Genomic DNA, 18449 nt, shown 5'->3' on the forward strand with positions numbered 1-18449 from the left:
TCTTGTTAGTTGAAGGTTACCCCCTGCCTTCCTTGGTCATTTTTCCTGCCTTGAAAAGTACCTTTTGACATTTCTGCTGCACTGGCACACCCTGCCCGATTTACGTCACTGCTGCTCCAGAAGAGAAGGCAATGGGTGACAGGGGCATCGCTCACGGTGGTGCTCAGGAGGGGAGGGTTCCGAGCTCCCACAGAGGGAAGGCCGGCCAACAGCCCGGCTCCATCCAAGGCATCAGCTGCACGGGGGCAGGATTCAGGACCACAGCTCGCTGCTAAGTTTTAACCCCCTGGGCTTCAGTTCCTTCAACTCTAAAGGGAGAGAATGGAAGGAGCTCATCTCCAAAGCCCCGTCCAAGCTTGTGGCTCCAAGATTCTGAGTGTGCCCGCTCTGCTGGAGAACCCTCCTTCTGAATTATTCAGGGAACGGCTCGTTCCGAGGTTCATCACTGTGAGTCCTAACACCCAGAAGAGCAAAGAAACAGTGATCTGGAAGAGGGCCAGTGGAGGGGCTTTCCAGCTCGGATGAGATGCCAAAGTCGGATGATGTGTTCACAGTGCATGGCAAAGTAGTTTTGTTCCTCTTTTCTATAGGAAGGAAAGGAAACAAGCACCTACTGTGCGCCAGGTTGAAATGGCTAGAACACTGGGCCTGGAGGCAGGAAGAACCCACTCAGCCTCAGATGCTGACTAGCTGTGTGGCCCTGGGCTATGCACTTTGCTTCAGTTTCCTCAACTGAAAAAGGGCTATTAGTGCCTCACTCCCTGGGCTGTCTGAGGATCATGGGAAATGCTGATCAAGTGCACAGCACATAGTAGGCCCTAGATTTGTGCTTATTCCTTCCCCTGTAATTGTCTTTATTTTACAAATGAGGAGACTGAGGCAAACAAAGGTAAAACGACTTGTCCAGGGTCTCAGAGCTTGTACGCATCTGAGGCTACTAGAATTCAGGTCTTCCTGACCCCAGGCTCAGCGCTCTACCCACTGGGCCACCGGCTACCTGTGGCAAAGCATTCCAGAAGAGTCAAATGAACTCAGCCACGCCTGAGCGATGGCCTCCTGCAGCACAAGGAACATAAGCCACATTTGTAAAGAATTAATTGTTATTTGAAGTTTTTATGACCCCATCTTTTGGCTAGAATTTAAAAAAAACCTCAATGTGCACTGGCCTGGGGCTCTGGTTGTAGCCATTGCCATGGCGCTGGTACCTCACGTCATCACCACGCCTACATGGGCCTGGCAAAATTATAATGATTGGAAGCCTAGTGAGAGCAGTCCTGTGACTGTCAGAGCAGCCATCCCATCGGCTGGGGCTCTGTGGGGGTGCTGGGAAGAAGGGAGTTTTTTTCCAGCATTCTAGCTGGAAGCTGGAAGGCGCTGGAAGACGCTGCTGTGTGTTCTCATCTGATTCCTGGGTGGGGGTGTAATCCAGGTTGTATAATTTTCCTTTCCCCATTTTATTTCCTTTCCCTTGATCCTACTGATCCTGTTTGTGTTTAAGTTCGTTCTTGTTAAATAAATCCTGTTCTGTTTTGAGGGAGGCTGCCGGTCTCCTTCCTTGCCCCAATATTGCGGCGAGCCGTCTAGCTAACACTCCCCAATTAGAAATTGGTCCCCATACATTTCTGTGTGGGAGGAGTGACAAGGGAAAGCCAACGCTGCCAGGGCTTCCCACGGAGCTGCTCGGCTCAGCCCGTGGGCTTGGCCGGCACAGAGGGCAGAGCCTTTGGAAGGCCTCGGCACGAGATGGCAGGGAGCCCAAGGCTCTCACTGAGGTGCATTTGGAAACAAAGGAACAGACCAAAAAGCCAACAAGAACAAGGCAGAACAACAAGGCCTTGGGGTTCAGTAGCCTTGGCGGCCACCTCTGGCTAAGCCCAGGTCCCAGGGAGGTTCCCTGGGCATGCCGGGCTCAGGTCCTGCTCCACCACTTCCCATGTGGACGGTGCTACCACCTCAAAACCCTCACCAGTAAAATGGGATGAATTTACCCCCCACCCCCCATGGGACAACCCTGGCTCGAAATCAAGCAGTGAGACCTTCGCTTCTCTGGGGGAGGGGGACCTGCACAACCACCCTCCCTGGTGATTCTGGAGAGGACTTTGTACACCGTCAAGTGCTGGAGAAACGACACTGGGGCCGGGTCACACCCCGTGTTTCTGCACCAGGGTCTACTCTCGCCACACCTCTGAAGAACGGACAGCCAGGGGCGCTGGGCTGGAAAGGCCCCATCAATTCCAGAGCTGTGGCATTCACCAAGGAGCCCTACGTCCCCCCAAACCCTTCTCGGGCCTCACTGTGAGAAGCCCGGGGGCCCCTGAAGGCTTGGTTGGTGAAGCACAGGCTCTGTCAGGGCCTCCCGATGGGGAGAAGCTACGAGGATGGACTGATGCTGGCCTGTGTGGCTGTCCTTCAAGGCCTGGCCCAAGTCTGGGGGGGCTCAGCATCAGTCCGGCCCCAGCTACTCTTGAAAAGCCTCCCCTGGGACCCAGAGAGGCTTTGATTTAGCTTGGTGAGACAACAGCCTCAAGGGCATGCCTGCCCTCTGAAGTGTGGAGGGGGGGTGTATGTGCGTGTGTATGTGTGTGCACAAATGTGTACATGCATGTGTGTACAGGGCATGTATGCATGTGTGCACAAATGTGTACATACATGTGCGTGCACAGGCATGTATGTGTGTGCTGGGGGGAGGCAGACATACGAGCAGAAGTATTTGAGGCTTCCCACCTTTCAGGAAGACCACGGCAGAGCAAACACTAGCGTGGCCAGGCCTCGCCCTAGGCCTAGCTCTGTGTCTTTAGAAGTCTGGGAGTTCTCTCAAGGAGTCACTTACTGCTGGGGAGTCTTATTAGGCGCTTAAGAATTCAATTTCCCTCTTTGGCTTTTGTTTTCATTACTGAACAAAGGCCGCACCAAGGGCATCAGGGATGAGACGCATCCTGTGAAACCCGACGGAGGAGGAACAAACTGTCTTTTCTGAAGTAAAAAGAAAAAGCTTCAGCTCCAAAGTCAGAACCTGGAATCCTTTATGGTTTTTTTGGAGAGGGAGGGAGGGGAGGACAACATAAACATATATAAATCTCTCAACCAAATGCTTTTGTCGTACAACAAGGAGGCGACAGGGATGGGGATGACGAAGAGCTGGCTACTTTTTCATCTCCAAGATGGTGCTTCCTGGGCCCCGGTTCTTAGCGCTGCAGATGTTGCAGAACTGTCCAGTAGAATTCTGAAAACACAACGGGACAAAAGAGATCCATGTAACAACATGAGAACTCATTTATTCCCCCACCCATGGAGCATGGAATAATCTTTCCTGTGTTCTTGATTACAACTGCTCATCTTTGAGGCTGCTCTTGTCCCACCTGGCGTGTTCTGGATGAGCATTATGCCCAAGAGAAAAATGCATCACTCACAAGGCTGGAGCAATAGATATGCCTATGCACAGGCCAGTGAACACGGATGTGTATATGTACGTGTGACTGGTCTACACGGACATGACTTTAGTTAGGAGCAGCCTGTGATCCCGGGGCAGATCCTGGAGGTGGGGAGACCTGTGCCCACTTCCGATCTGTGAGACCTGCCGGCCACATGGTCTTGTCAGGACCCCGAGAAGTCTAAGGGTCTCAGGGCTACTGAACACCAGAGGGGAGAGCTGAATCTAGGCCTGCACCCCAGCAGCTGAGCCATGATGCCCTCTCTGCCCCCGCCCATCTCTCTTGCACATGTATATGAAAGACTCCTCGGTATGGAGAGGGGTCCATGCGAGGAAGAGCAGAGGAGGTGCCTGGAGCTGCTCGGCAGGGGCTACCTCCTGACCACCCCTCAAAGGCTTGGGGCAGTGCCCGGGATGACGTCCCTCCCCCCTCAGTGCCCAACGGCAGCTCACCATGCTGGGGACGGGCAGACACTCTTTGTGGAACATATGCCGACAGTGGAAGACGACCATGCTGAAGGGCTTCGCTGCGTCTGTTTGGGGGGAAAACCAAACTCAGTTTCCCCTTTGCTGTAGCTGGCGGTGACGTCCCCATCCTGCCTCCCACTACCAGGGGCCGAGTGGAGGTTCCCGCGGGATCGCGCCATCAGAGGAGGACAGAGCCTAAAGTAGGGCCGAGCCTGCCCCTGGAGGGGTCTTCTCTATGTCATATTGGACCTTCTCTCGGAAAAATAAATGTTTCTAAATGCACCAAATAAAGCCCACAAGATGACAAAGAAAACCCCAGCCAAGTTCACATGCCCCCTGCGATTGGCCCTCAGCCCCACCCCCAGCACTGGGGGCACCAGCCAACCTTGGGCCCTGTGGCTACAGCCCAGCCGGGCACGAGCCCCCTCTGGTCTGAAGCCCCACAGCCGCCTCCTCCTGCAGCTCATGGGGCACTGCCTGTGTCTCCTCTGCCTGTTCTAGATGCCGCCTGCCCGAGGCCCCCGCTTCCCTCTGCCCCACCTAGAGCACGCCTGGTACACGGGAGGCCGTTAATAAGGGCCTACAGAACTGCCCTGAATATGAGCCCTGGTTAGTTAAAGTCTACCCTGGCAGTAACCCCAGGATGCATTGCACTGCCCACGATTCGGCATCACTGGAGGAGAAGACAGCAGTGGAGCCAGATGGGGTCCTGCAGGGACAGTTAAATGGGAGAGCACAGACTGGGGCAGGGGGGACCCCAGGCAGGATGAATGGGAAGAGAGTGGCCCAGGAGACCAAGGCATCTGGACTTAGGGAACAGGGATCTGGGCAGACAGTGACCCAATGAGCACCCAGTGCTGCCCTTAGGTCTTCGGGGAGCCGTTACAGACATTGTCTCCATGGAGACTCACAAAAGCCCTGTGACGGAGGAACTAGAGGCCGGCTTAGCCTCACATCAGCATGTGACTTGCCCAGAGACACTCAGCCCGTGTTAGAGGCAGAATCTGCACCCCAGACTTCCTAACTCCATCCCTGGTACTCTCAGGATGCTGTGATGGCGAGGCGAAGTCGGAGGAAGGTGGGACCAGGGGCTGCACTTCGGCAGGTGAGGGGAGGTGAAGGCCGGAGGGGGAGGGGGAGGAAGGGACAGAAATGAGAGGTGTGGGAGTAGGGTCCCAGGACTTGGGGGCTGGGGGACGAAGAGAGCGGGGCCTCCCCAAAGCCAGAGAAGGGCCTCGGGGGCACAGGTTCAGAAGGAATTACTCCTTGGGGCCCAGGAGGCTTCTCCAGGCCCCGCACTGTCCCATTAATACCAAGCATCTGGACTGTGCTTTCAGGTCTGCCTGCCGCTGCTCATTTCATTCTCCCAACAACCTGGGAGTCGGGGCCTTTCCCGTTACGCCCGTTTTAGAGATGAAGAAGCTGAGGCCCCAGGAGTCCAAGCCTCTGAGGCAGATCTCCCGACTCCAGGCCTGGCCCTGTCCCCTGCCTCGCCTTGCTGCCTGTGGCCCGAGCTGGGAAGCCGCTCCCAGCTGAGTCTCTTCCCGAAGGACGCCCTCTTTCCTTCTCCTCAAGCATCTTACCTGAAGGGAGGATAGGGGAGAGACAGGACTCGCAGATGTTTTCTTCTGTAAGGAAACAGAGAGAGAGTCAGCATCCTTCCCCGCTGCCCGCCTGGAGCCGCGGCTCCTCTCCCAGGCCTTGGGCTCACCCACCATCGACGAGGACACCTTTCATCTGCGTGCGGTGCATCTTCTTCAGGAGGGACAGAGAGTCGGCCACCAGGATCTTCTTGCAGCCCTCGCGAAGAAGAATCTGGGGGCACAATGACCAACACGGATTGGTCAGAGACCCAAGTAGAAGAGGAGGACACAGAGGAAGCGGCTGTGCCCAGCCTGGTGCCCTCCTTGTCCTCCTCACGCTCTGCACACCAGGGGCACGGTGCCTCACTCCCTTAAACGCCACCTGGGGCTCCCTAGTACCCACCAGATGAAATCAATCTGTCTGGAGGGGGACTCTAGGAACGTGCGTACATGCTTGCTCCCCCCACCCCCCCAGTACTTATAGAAGGAGAATCCCATGGTTCCAACATACCTAGACTGCCTACCAAGTGCTGGCCCAAGGGCAAACACCCTGAAAGGGGAGGGGAGGCGCTGTGTACCCGGAGGGTCAAACCACTGCCCCCAGGAGAGCCAGCCCAGGACTGTGGCTGAGGCCCTGGGATGAGCTGTGCCTCCCGGACCCCTAGCCTTGTTTCCAGCCTAGCTACCCCCACTCCACTACAGGGACCTGACAACTCCCTCTCAACGTGCAACAGGCCCTGCCTCCTCCTCAGTGGCCGCAGCCGCTGAAACCGTAGGAAAGAAATCACTTAAACCAAAACCATCGGCACCAACGGAGGGCTCCGGGCTGGAAGTAGCACTGTCTTTATCAACAGAATAAAGAAGGATAATCGCTAACATTTATAAAGCACCTACTATGTACCGGGTACTGGGCTAAGAGCTTGACAACCATTCTCGCATCTGATCCTCCCAAGGCCCCTGAGAGGGAGGGCCTGTTATTATCCCCATTTTACGGCTGAGGATACCGAGGCAGACAGAGGTTGGGTGACTTATCCAGGGTCACCCAGCTAGGAAGTACTTCAGAGGCTGAATCTGAACTCAGGTCCTCCTGACTCTAGGCCCCAGAACTCTGTGCACTAATTGCAAAGAAGAGGCCCCACCACCTGCTGGTCACTGGGCCCTGAGGATCCCCGGGACTTTCCAGCGGGCTTCTGGCTCAGAGCTTGTGTGTGTGTGTTTCCCTGCTCGAGGGAGGGCCCACCTTGTTCTTCCTGCAGAATCCCCATTCCCTTGGAACACTTGGTCCCATGCTTTTTACACCAAGCTAGTATGTTCTGCTCCCTTCCCCCTTTGTTTTCTCTCTTTTCCTCCATGTTCCTTCTCTCCATAGCTGCAGTTGATACAGCGGTACCTAGTTCTAGTGCTATTGATCCACCTTGGCATCTGTTTGTAGCCAGGCAGCCACTAGGGGTGCCACAGGACACAGAGCTCGGGGCCTGGGGTCAGGGAGACCTGAGTTCAAGTCCAGCCTTAGAAATTTCTTAATTGTGTGTTCTGGGCAGTCACTTTGTCCACCTGCCTCAGTTTCCTCAAATATAAAATAGGGGTGATAACAGCATCTTCTTCCCAGGGTTGTGAGGATCAAATGGGATTAAATTTGGAAAGCACTTAGCACAGTGCCTAGTATGCAGTAGGGGCCACATAAATGCCAGCAGGTAGTAGTAGTAGTGTTTTACATAAGGATTCAGGCAAAGGGACCCTCAAGAGCATCGATTCTAACATCCACACTGGGCAGAAGAGGAAACGGAGGTGAGAGGAGCAGTAAGTAGTGGATGCCCAGCAGCCTTTGGTTTACGTCAGGTGCTCAGCCCCTGCACTCCAGCTGGACCAGACTCCCAGAGCCCCAGATTATTTCCATCTCACACCTTTCACTCCTGCTGCTGCCTGTTCTTTCTCTCCCTGGAATACTGCCTCCCTTCTACTCCATCACCTCAAACCATTCTCTGCAGGCCAGGCAGGAGCATCCTCTCTCTGATCAGCCTGTGAGTCCCTTCAGAGCAGGGACCTGTTCTTCCCTGCTTTCATTTTCTGCAGGGCACCAAGCACTCTGGGCAGTTTCCCTCAAAGTGGATGATAATGAGCCGAGTGAATCCAACCTCGGGGTGGAGGACCAAGAAAAGGGCCAGGAAGAACCAAACCATCCCCTCGGATGGTCCGGGGCTCTAGAAGGAAGCTGTAGCTTGGTCACTGTGCCCACAGCCTCCCCTTCTGCCTTCCCACAATGCCCAATAATGAAGAGAGACTCCTGTGAGGCATCACAACAGACCCAGTGTCCCATCCTCCTGAGAAGGATGATGGCCCTCACTACACTGGCCCATTCACTGCTTGCCTGATCGTCCCTTGTGCTGCAGGACAGATGTTTTTGGGATGGCTTCCCCAAGTCAGGGCTTGGGTCTCCGAAAGAGAGGCACTGAAGGATTTACATGGTTAACAGTGCTCCAACCAGGCAGTTCTAAAATCTCTCTAATTTTGGTGGGAAAGGAAAAAAAGACCCCGCTCTCTGAATCGTGTGGCTGTGACCCCCCTTTCTTGGCTGGGCCTCTAAAGTGAAGGCGCCTGCAGGATCAGTGGGAAGACGAATGACTGCAGACCTTTTGATGAATCCTGGCTTGAAAGGAGATCAGCTTAGCCTTCGCTTCAGGGTCTCGCGAAGTCACAAAAAGAGTCAGGTAAGAATATAAGAGAAATACTAATAAAATTAACTCCAGAGAAGTCTTTGAAAACTGATTTCAAGTGGGTTAGTGTGAGATGTGAACACACGGAAGTGAAAGAACTATGGATGTTTGGTTTGGATAGGAGGTGCATGACAGTTGTCTTAGTGCACTGTGTGGAAGTGGCACCAAATGTGCTCTGTCTGGCCCTAGAGGAAGACAGGAAGACTAGGGCTGCCCAGCTTGTCCCCGACTGGAGTGGCAGGACTTGGAAGGTAAGGCGTTCCCCATCATCGGAGGGCTCCAAGGGGAGGCTGGATTTCCTACGTCGGGGAAGTCAGGTACAGCTTGAACTAGATGATCTCCGAGGTTGTTTCAAAATCTGAAATCTGTGGTTCCCAACCCAAGAACACAACTGAGTCACGCTTCCTGGTAGAAACCTTCACAAAGGAGTGGGGCTCATCTTGAATGGGTGACAAGCCCCATTCCACTAACTATACAATAGTGAAGGTAAGAGGCTTCTGCAGAAGAGGGAGCTTGTAAGACTCAGCTCATTTGAGTGAGAGATGAATTAGATGAATTGATGATTGGTTCATAAGAAAAAAAGTGTCCAAGGGGGAAATGTTAATGGATCTAAAGGAAACAGGAGAAATCAGAATGAGCAGAGAGGTGAGCGCCAGTCAACAGATCTGCACGTCACCTGGGAGGCCAATGGCAAACCCAACCCAAAGTCTGACTTGTCTAGGGACTCTGATGCCAAGCCCAGGGCTCGTTCCTCTGGGCCAAAGGGGCCCTGACCTCTGTGCTCAGCCCAATGAATGTAACTACAACGGGCCGGCGGCGCTCACTGCCCTCTCCTCCACCCCTGCCAGTGGCCTCAGTCATTCTGGAACCATCCCTCCTCCATGCCGTCATTTCCAATCCACTGCCAAGACTGCTAATTCTCCCTCCACGACACCCCCTGGCCATGATTCGGGGGAGCTCAGGGCCTTCCAAACAGCCTCCTGACTGGTGTCCCCACTTCCGGTCTGCCCTCTAATCCACCCCCCACAGAACTGCCAAAAGTGTTCCTGAAGCACAGGCCTAACCGTGCCCGAAGCATCCCCACAACACGCTCAGGCCATGCTGAAAGTGGGCCTTAGGGAAGTGCGAGGGGTTTGGACCCCCATCTGTGCTCACAAGACGGTGCCCCCTCGGTGATTTCGGAGACATCTCCCTCCACACTTTCACACACAGATCGCTCCACGGTCCAGGAGGACAGTGCCCGCTTATCTCCTCCTCCCACAGTCCTTGTCTCTCTCTAGGGCACAACTCAGCAGGTACGCCCCTCCTTGTTTCATCCTTATCTGTGCCCATGTCCCCCAGAAGATAAGCCCCTCCTCCCCCAAGGGCAGGGGCTGCTCTGCTTCTTCTGTTTTGTCTTGTGACCAACACCTGGCCCCTACGAGCAAGTGCACCTTGAATGAAGCTGAGCCCAATGAGCGCTCTTCTTCATGACTGCTCTGGACTTCCCTTTCCCTCCTTCATGAAGTCAAGCAAAGGTGGACAATGAGGCATCTGATGACCACCAAGTGCCATCACGTCACCGCTATGGGGGTGGGTTTCTGGCCACACTACAGGGCCACTCTTCTCTCGGTGACATCCACAGCCAATTCCTATCACCTCAACCAGGGTAACTCTTGTCCCTCTTCTCCCAAAAATCTTCCAATGGGCAAGAGTCCTCCCTTCCTCCTGATCTCACACGTGGTGGGCACCAGTGAGTCTTCAAGCTGCCAGCCTTCTGTGCCTCCGTCTCCCAACATGACTCCCAACATGATCCTGTGTTTCTTGGGATAGATTCCTTCTGCTCTCCGCTGAGCACGATCGTCACTGGAACATCCTGGAGAAATCCCTGCCCCCCATTGCAGATCTCTCCAGGCCCTTTGGGCACCATCACAGGGATAACTGGCCAGCTGCATGATACTATGACTTCTGATAACCCCAGGCTTCACAAGGGGACTCGGGGTCAGGGGGCAGACTGGGCCCCCGGGTCTGTTCTCTTTCCACAAGTTAATTCTGGGGACACTAATTCGCGGCGTTACCCATCCTATCACATGCGCATGCTTGAACAATGGGCAGCTCACGTCCATGGCTTGTACTTTCTGACCTACTGGGCCAGTCTCACTAGAGGAGTCACCGATCACACAGAGGATGACCCCACGGTCACTGGCATGGGCCTGGCTATGAAAAGGACTGGGGAACATCCCTCCGTGTTGGACTCTGTGCCGGGCACCTTCCTGGCAGTGGTGAGCCCTTCCTGGGAACATACACCTCCTCTCTCCATGCTGGGAATCAGTGTCCCCACAGAGGGTGCTTCTGCGCTCGCATTTATCGAGGAATCGTTCTGGGAGGAGATGGCTTCACAGAGAATTAACTCCTATGGTCGATCACGAGGCTAAGAGGCCCAGGAGGAGGACAGGGCTTTGGGGGCCGGGCTCCCACTCCCAGCTCTTCCAGGACTCCATCACACTGCCTTTTGATCTATTTCCTTGACATTGTTCAGCCTGATAAGCTCACCGTGAAGCAGCCATAATGTCGTCTTTGTTACGGAATCACAGGATTTCTGGGTAAGTGGGCCCTGAGACGTCGACTCTTCTCATCCCCCGATTAACAGGAATGCTCACCACAACCCACCCCAGGGGTCACCCAGACTTGCCAAAGAGAAAGCTCTGTAGGGAGCTGCTTACTCTGCAGTCTGTGAAGGGACCTTCACACCAAGAGAAGCTGCTTCATGGAGACAATGCCCCGTCTTGGTTCTGCCGTGGAGGCTTTGCCCTGGAAGGGACGCCTGATTGTAAGGTGTCAGGAGTGCCCCAAGTCCTTCGGGGAGACCCGCAGTCTGTCCCGGAAGCAGCCGTCGGTGCCTCGGAGTGTCTGTGCCTTTGGCATCCCCTGAGCATCTCCCCTCCTTTGGAATAAGACTCACAAACACCACTGTCCCCCCAGGCCTCGGCCTGCGCTGGCCACAGGCACCTTTGCCTGCCCAGCATCGCCATGGTGCTGGGAGACTTCCAGGCGCTGACCCCTTCCTGCCTAGAGAACTTGGCTCTCTAGACGTGTGACTAAACTTCTGGGCTGTAAGAAGTGCCAAGGGGGATGGCTTCAGAAAAACCTGGGAAGACTTGTATGAACTGATGAGCCAGGAGAACATTGTATAAGACCTACCTTCTTAAACGATGGGGTCATGATCCCACTGTGGGGGTCACGAAAAACTGGCAACAGTAAAAGATTCTCTCTGCCTATTTTATACATCTATATACCCAGGTCGAGCAAAAATGTCTTAGGTGAAAGGGTCTCGAGTGGAAAAAGTTTTAAGAAGCCCTAAAATACGGTACCAGCAATAATGTCAAGGTGGTCAACTGTGAAAGACTTGGCTACTCTGATTATGACAACGATCTAAGACAGTGCCCAAGGACCCGTGATGGGAAAATGCTGTGCACCTGCAGAGCCCCCTGAAGCAGACCTTCTTACTTTCCTTTTTGCACGTGTGTGTGTATGTGTGTGTGTGTGTGTGTGTGTGTGTGTGTATGTGTGTGATTTTGCAATATGGCTAATGTGGAAATGCTTTGCTTGACTTTACATATATAGTCGATATCATATTGCTAGCTTTCTCAAGGAGTGGGAAGGTGGCAGGAGGGAGAGGGAGAATTTGGAGATCAAAATTTTTTTTAATGAATGTTAATTTTTTAACAAAAGTTATTGGGAGGGGCAACTAGGTGGCACAGTAGATAAAGCACCAGTCCTGGATTCAGGAGGAGCTGAGTTCAAATTCGGCCTCAGACACTTGACACTTACTAGCTGTGTGACCCCAGACAAGTCACTTAACCCTCATCGCCCCACCAAAAACAAACAAAAAGTTATTGGGAGGTAGTTAATGAAATAAAAGTATATTAAAAAATTAAAAACAGATCAGTAATTCAATTTCTTTTCTGAATTTCTTTCAACGGTGAGAGGGGGAAAGAGGTGAAGGGAACAAGCATTCACATATAGCACCTATGGGCCAGGCACTGTGCTAAGCCCTTTACAAATGCTATTTCACTCGATATTATTCCCATTATACCACTGAAGAAACTGAGGCAGGCCCAACACTCTGTGCACTGTGGCACCCCTAGTGGCCTCCAGCATCTGGGCTTCCCTTTTGACAGAGAATTTTTTTTTTAAATAATAAACATTTGGGTTCCAATTTTTATTCCTCTTTCCCTTCCTCCCCTCCCACCTCGGGTTGAGTATTTTAAAATAGTCACTGATCATTTGCTCTACAGGATTTTTCTTCCTTTCCCCCTCTGACATGACCATCAATCTATATTTGTTTTAATGCAGGAGTATTCCATAAAAAATTAATCCCAAACAATTTGCACACAACAGAGCTGGTGACTTTGGGCTTAGGAGATCTATTAATAAAGCCTGATTCTGGGCAGCCTAGTGGAGTCTTTCTCTCTTTCCCTCTTTCTTTCCCTCTTTCTTTCTTTCTTTCTTGCTGGCTTGCAATAAGGGTTAAGTGACTTGCCCAGGGTCACACTGCTAGTAAGTGTCAAGTGTCTGAGGCCGGATTTGAACTCAGGTCCTCCTGAATCCAGGGCCAGTGCTTTATCCACTGCACCACCTACCTGCTCCAATAACTGATAATTAGAAGGTTATAACCCAGTGAGGAGGGGGAATTATCACAAAATCAGAATTAATGGGGATGCTCTAAACTTGCTCCTGACATAGAGTCAAGATGAATGGAGGCGAATCATTAAAATGCTAGACGTTCTTCTCCAAAGGGGGAACACCGATGTTTTCCTTACCCTGGCATGGCCTGTACTTGGTTTAAAGGAAATAAACTTGAAATGAACTGACAGATTCAAGTCAGGCACAAACACCTCCCAGGAGCTGACAGAGCCACTGAATAGTCTATGTGGGGCAAATGAGGCAAAGGAGAGATGGCGCAGGTGCCATAAATATCACATCCGGGCATCCCCTGTGCTCCCCAGGTATCCTGGAGAAGGCCCCTGGCCAAGTGGGCAGATGCCTGATGGGAGTCATCCAGGAGGGGAGGGCCTGGAGGGGCTTCAGGGGTTCTGATGATGACGATGAGACCACAGAGTCCTTACACACTAAACTGATGACTTGTTAAGTCATAACTGAGCAGGGGAAGAGATCTGCCCTGAGGCCCAGAGAAGGGAATGACCTTCCCAAGGTCTTGCAGGTGGAATCAGGGCTAGGCCTCAAACCTTAATCCTCTAACGTGAATCCAGTTCGTCCCTAGGCCATCTAAGAGTTTCTGGAAGGTCATCGAGTGATCAAGCACTGAGGTCAACGACGCTGAGCCTCAGGCCACAGCTACAGACCGGAGGCTGGTGTCCAGGCCCCGCTCCCAGCCTTCACTAAAAGCCTGGCAGCAGCACTCATGGAAGGCCCAGAGTGCCCTCCACGCCACGGCAGGTCAGGACAGGCGCCTATGGACAGGAGAGCCTGATTCCCAAGGGGTGGGAAGTGTTACTGTCACTGAACCAGAGCTGGCACCTGGCAGAAGGTGAAGAGGACCGTGGCTCTGGTGCCAGTCCCTGGATGGGCACCATTCTTGTGGACCACAAGGGCATTTCTGCCAGGCATCGGGAGACGCACCCAAGGCCCCCTTCTGTTCTGGAAGGGGCCACTTACTTGAAGATTGTAGTCCTGCAGGATTTTCACCAGGGAGTCCCTCAAGTTGGGAATCTCCATTCCCTCCTTAATCCGGTGAATGAGGAGAATGGGGTCCACGTGGGTGCCGATGTTGTTTAACAAGCCGGTGATGAAAGCTGAAGGAAGACGCCATGAACACATTAATGTATGGTCACAACGTGCGTCCAACACAGCCTGCCCCCCCCCCAAGCCAGGAGCTTATGATTTGGGCTGGGGGAGTTAGGGGGAAATGGGGGGGGGCAGAGAATGAAACAGGGAGATTTGGAGGAGGAGCTACCAGGGAGGGGATCCTGGAGAAGGGGGATGGGGGGGCAGGGAGGAAGGTGCATGGGCACAGTACCTACTGTGTGCCTGGCATTGTGCTCGTGCCTCCAAACAGCATCTCACTGGATCCTTATAATGACCCTGAGAGGTAAGTGCTGAAGGAGGAGACGCAACAGGAGGAGCTCTGTAGGTGTATGAGTGTGAGTGTGAGTGCACTGTAGGAGTGTGTGTGTAAGAATGCATTGCAAATGTGAGTGTGCATGAGTGTGTGGGCATATATGTGAATATGCGTGTATGAGTGCAATGCCCATGTGAGTGTATATGAGCGTGCACATGTGTGTTAAGTGTGCATGCAGTTTGTGTAAGCATGTGTGTGCACATGTATATGCATGTGTGTATATGCCTTGAGTGCCTGCATGAGTGTAACTGTTCATGCAGCATGTTTGTGTGTGTGCATGTGTGAGTGCATGAGTGTGCATGAGTCCACATAGCATGTCTGTGTAAGTGTGCAGGCATGTGTAAATGTAAGTGTGCACACCTGAGTGTGTGTGCATGTGTGTATATGCCTTGAGTGCCTGCATGAGTGTAACTGTGCATGCAGCATGTTTGTGTGTGTGCATGAGTGTGCATGAGTCCACATAGCATGTCTGTGTAAGTGTGCAGGCATGTGTAAATGTAAGTGTGCATACCTGTGTGTGTGTGTATGCCTTGAGTGCCTGCATGAGTGTAACTGTGCATGCAGCATGTTTGTGTGTGTGCATGTGTGAGTGCATGAGTGTGCATGAGTCCACATAGCATGTCTGTGTAAGTGTGCAGGCATGTGTAAATGTAAGTGTGCAGGCATGTGTAAATGTAAGTGTGCACACCTGAGTGTGTGTGTGTGTATAGCTGGGGGTTCAGGAAGGAGGGTGACGAGTGTCAAGGAGCCAAGGACACGCAGAGGGAAGGATGGCGCTGGGAGAGTGGATTTGGTCCAGCCTGGCCCAAGTGCTGAGCCCACAAGCGGCAGCAGAGTGTACCCTGGCATCTGCAGAAGCTGCTGGGGGCCCTGAGGGGGACAGCAGGGGCACACGGGGAGGCTGCCAGTTACAAGGAAGCGTGGGGCTGGGTACCCAAGGAGAGGGGTGTGTGGAAGGGACTATCCTCTGATGGAAGAAGACTGGGCACAGTCCTGCCGACTTGGGGCAGAGCCGGCTCAGCAACAAGAGAAGGGCCACCCAGGTGAGTCTTTGGCATCCGGGCCCTGTGGGTGACCGGCCCCCGCTTCCGTCCTGTGATGCTGTATGTCCTCTGAGAGGCAGAGATGTGCCGGGGACAGGAGAGGAGCAGGAGGCACTGTGGCCTCTCCCTTGTTTCCCCAGCTCCTGCATCCATCGATGCAGCACAACTAGGCCTGGCCCAGGGAGGGCAGCTTTCCGCCCCCCAAGTGGGAGTCCCCCATGGCTCTCCTGCAGCCCCCTCCTCTTGCTCCATCACAAGGAACCAGCCAAGTCTCCATCTCTAGCTCTGCCTGTCGGTCACGCCCTGTCTCTCCAGCTCTGACCGCCAAGGGTGGGGTCCGGCTGTTTGTGAGCCACGTCCAGGTGAGGCGTCCTGGCAGCGGCTCTGAAACTGGACTCGTCTGTTTCCCTGACCATCTGATCCTTCCCTCACTTCCTGATTTACCTTGATGGTGCTGCCATTCTCAGACTCACTGAGACTTGAGCTAAATGCAAGGGGAAGAAATAGATGGAAACCAAGGAGCGTGACCAGAGGGGGAGGAGAACAGGACAACAGAAGCCCAGGAAGGGGAAGCCCCGAATGCCAGGACCAGAGGGGCCCCTGTTGGGAATCGGCCAGGCCACCTCTTGTCCGCATCCTGCTCCTTGTCGGCGACGTTTCTGGCCAGAACGAGCCCCTCCCTCCTCCCTTTCTGGGGCAGCTTCCTGGGTCTGCGGGGATGTCTCTGACGCTGACTCAGTTTCCCCCCCAATAATCCCCCTCAATGGCCCCAGTTCTGCCTCGTGGAGCCATGAAGAACACATCTAGTCCTTTTCCTCCGTGCCTGACCTTCAGTTCTCTGAAGGATGATAATGCAGACGCCCTGGCTCACTGTCCCAGTCTGTCCACAGCGCCACGAGAACGGCCCCCAGACCCAGAGCCGCCACAGCACACATGTCCTCGCCAGGATTAGGTCAGTAGGAGCAGGAGGGGCAAAGGCTTCAGACGCATCAAGGAAGGTGAGGCCTGAGAAGGGGTCGGGGGAATCCCGGTGACCTCGGACAGAGGGGTGTCGGGAGAATGGTGAGGATGAAAGCCGGGGAACAATGGGCCAAGCAACTGGAGGCCACAACAGGGGCTCGACTCCTCTTTCGAGACGTCTGTCCCTGAAGGAGGCCGAGGGGCTGGACGAGCACGGGGGAGGTTTTCTGGGGGATTCCGTGGCCCGGACATGAGGAGCGCAGAAGGGTGTGACGGCGGCATTCCCAGGGGCCGGTCTTCTCTCCCTCCTCCCTTGGGCTCGTGGTGCGGTGGGGGCAATGGGAAGGCGAGGAGCAGATGCCACCAGTGCCCGGCCTGTGGCAGATCCTTCGGGAATGCCGGGGAATTGCCCAATCAATACCTGTTAAGTCTGAGGGGAAATGGCCGAGCACAGGGTCAGGATTAAGGGTAGAGAAGAGGTCAGCCCGGGCTAAGAGGAGGGTGACCTGGAAGGAAGGAGGGGACAGGACACAGCTTGCAGAGAGGTGCAGGAGAGGAGGCCAAGGGAGTCTGAACTGGCTGCGTCTCCTCTTCCCAGGCCCATGCGAGTCAAGGCCGCCTCCTGAGAAGGAGAGAAGTCTGGAAACAACCGCGGGAGAGGCTGGGACTGAGGCGCTCACACCAGGAAGGCTCACGAGGCAGGCGTGAGGGCCCAGCTGACGCTGGACAGCGTGCGGGCTGACAGGACTCAGACAACACGGCCTCTTGGACTTCTTCCTGAGGCCTTCAGGAGGACTCTGACGTGGGCATGGGGAAGATGGACGGTGGGAGCTCATCCTGGGCTGGACATCAGCAGCAAAGGAAGAGGGGAGGCCAAAGAAAAAATGACTCAAGGGGAGAGGAAAGCGCACTGTTGACAAGGTGGCTCCCAGGGCCAAGGCTGTGACCAGGGCGGCCACGCTGGGAACAAGAAGGAGGAACCAGAGGCTTGGACGTTCCCACGAGGGCAGCGGGCAGTGTCGGGGGAGAGGGGGCAACAGGAGGAAGGAAGCCAGAAACTGTGGGCAGGGAGCGACTTTCAAGGCTGGAGGCCCTCCAGGTAAGGTGGGTAAGAGACAATGAAGGCTGAGGGCAGGAGCCCACCTGCGGTGGCTGGGATCATGTGAAGGCAATAGGGATCTTTATCAGGAACCCGAAACTATTCCTATGAGGTCAGCTCTGAAACCTCCCGGCTTCCCAAGAATGAATCTCCTCCAGGCCATGAGAGAGACCCCCAACCTGCCAGGAACCAGGGGTCTCCTGGCAGAGACCAACTTTGATCAGAGGCTGAAATTAAAAGACGTCAAAGATTTTTTCATTTGAAAAATAATTACTCCCATGAGGCATAGCCGGGCCATTCTGACGGGACTTTCCAGGGCATTCTAAAAGCAGCCAGGTGCGATTGAAACAAAAGCCCATCTGCTCTACTTCACCACAGCAGGTCTTAAATTAGGGGCTGGGGAGACAAGACTTAGGGAGAGCCTTCTATCCCAAATGGAAAAGGCAGAACCCAAAGTGGGTCATCAGACTTCAGGTCAGCAGAGCCAACGTGGTGCCAGGACATGTGGGCAGAAGCCAATCTCTCATTTCAGAACACCAGGAACTCCAGGTTCTAGGTATGGACCAGGTTGTGAAACAAAGATGTCTATGCATCAAAAGAGCCCCAGAGGCTTCTGGGGTCATACTCTCTCTCACATACCTACACCCTCCTATCCAACCCCCCCCCCCACACACACACGTGTAAGCGCCTGCACTCTCCACTTACGCGGCTTGTCAATGGAGTACAAGATCAGGTCCTCCCACAGCTCGGCGTCGTCGTGCTCCTTGGCAAAGTCGATGGCTTTGTCGACGTCATGCAGCTCCTCCATGATCATCTTCAGGGCACTTCGGCTGTTGCCCATTCTGCCTGGGGGGCAGGGAGGTGAGCAGGTGTCACCTTTACCTTACAGGATGTTTATCTCCTTCAGAAATTAGCTGAACAGCCCACGGACTTGCCCGCCAGCCCTGGCGTACTCTACTGGTACCAGGGCTCGACAGGACCCATCTCTTCCTCTTGGGTTTGTGCTGCGTCTACACTAGCACAATCAAAGA

The 18449-nt window shown here is 54.1% G+C and overlaps 1 protein-coding gene across 2 annotated transcripts in view; it reads right to left on the bottom strand.

Annotated features, from left to right (window-relative positions):
* Positions 1 to 3001: 3001 nt before the first annotated feature.
* The window catches only part of VPS41 (VPS41 subunit of HOPS complex), a 177980-nt gene continuing 162532 nt past the window's right edge, over positions 3002 to 18449 (bottom strand). For both annotated transcript variants that reach the window (XM_043978700.1, XM_043978701.1), the window contains 6 exons: positions 18124 to 18264; positions 13854 to 13990; positions 5614 to 5713; positions 5482 to 5526; positions 3884 to 3963; positions 3002 to 3223 (listed from right to left, as the gene is read on the bottom strand). In XM_043978700.1, coding sequence (XP_043834635.1) covers positions 3143 to 3223; positions 3884 to 3963; positions 5482 to 5526; positions 5614 to 5713; positions 13854 to 13990; positions 18124 to 18264 — 584 coding nt within the window. In that variant the 3' untranslated portion in view covers positions 3002 to 3142. The remainder of the gene's footprint in view (positions 3224 to 3883; positions 3964 to 5481; positions 5527 to 5613; positions 5714 to 13853; positions 13991 to 18123; positions 18265 to 18449) is intronic.

Source organism: Dromiciops gliroides, chromosome 1 (assembly GCF_019393635.1).
Source record: "Dromiciops gliroides isolate mDroGli1 chromosome 1, mDroGli1.pri, whole genome shotgun sequence".
In the NCBI taxonomy this organism is placed as follows: domain Eukaryota; kingdom Metazoa; phylum Chordata; class Mammalia; order Microbiotheria; family Microbiotheriidae; genus Dromiciops; species Dromiciops gliroides.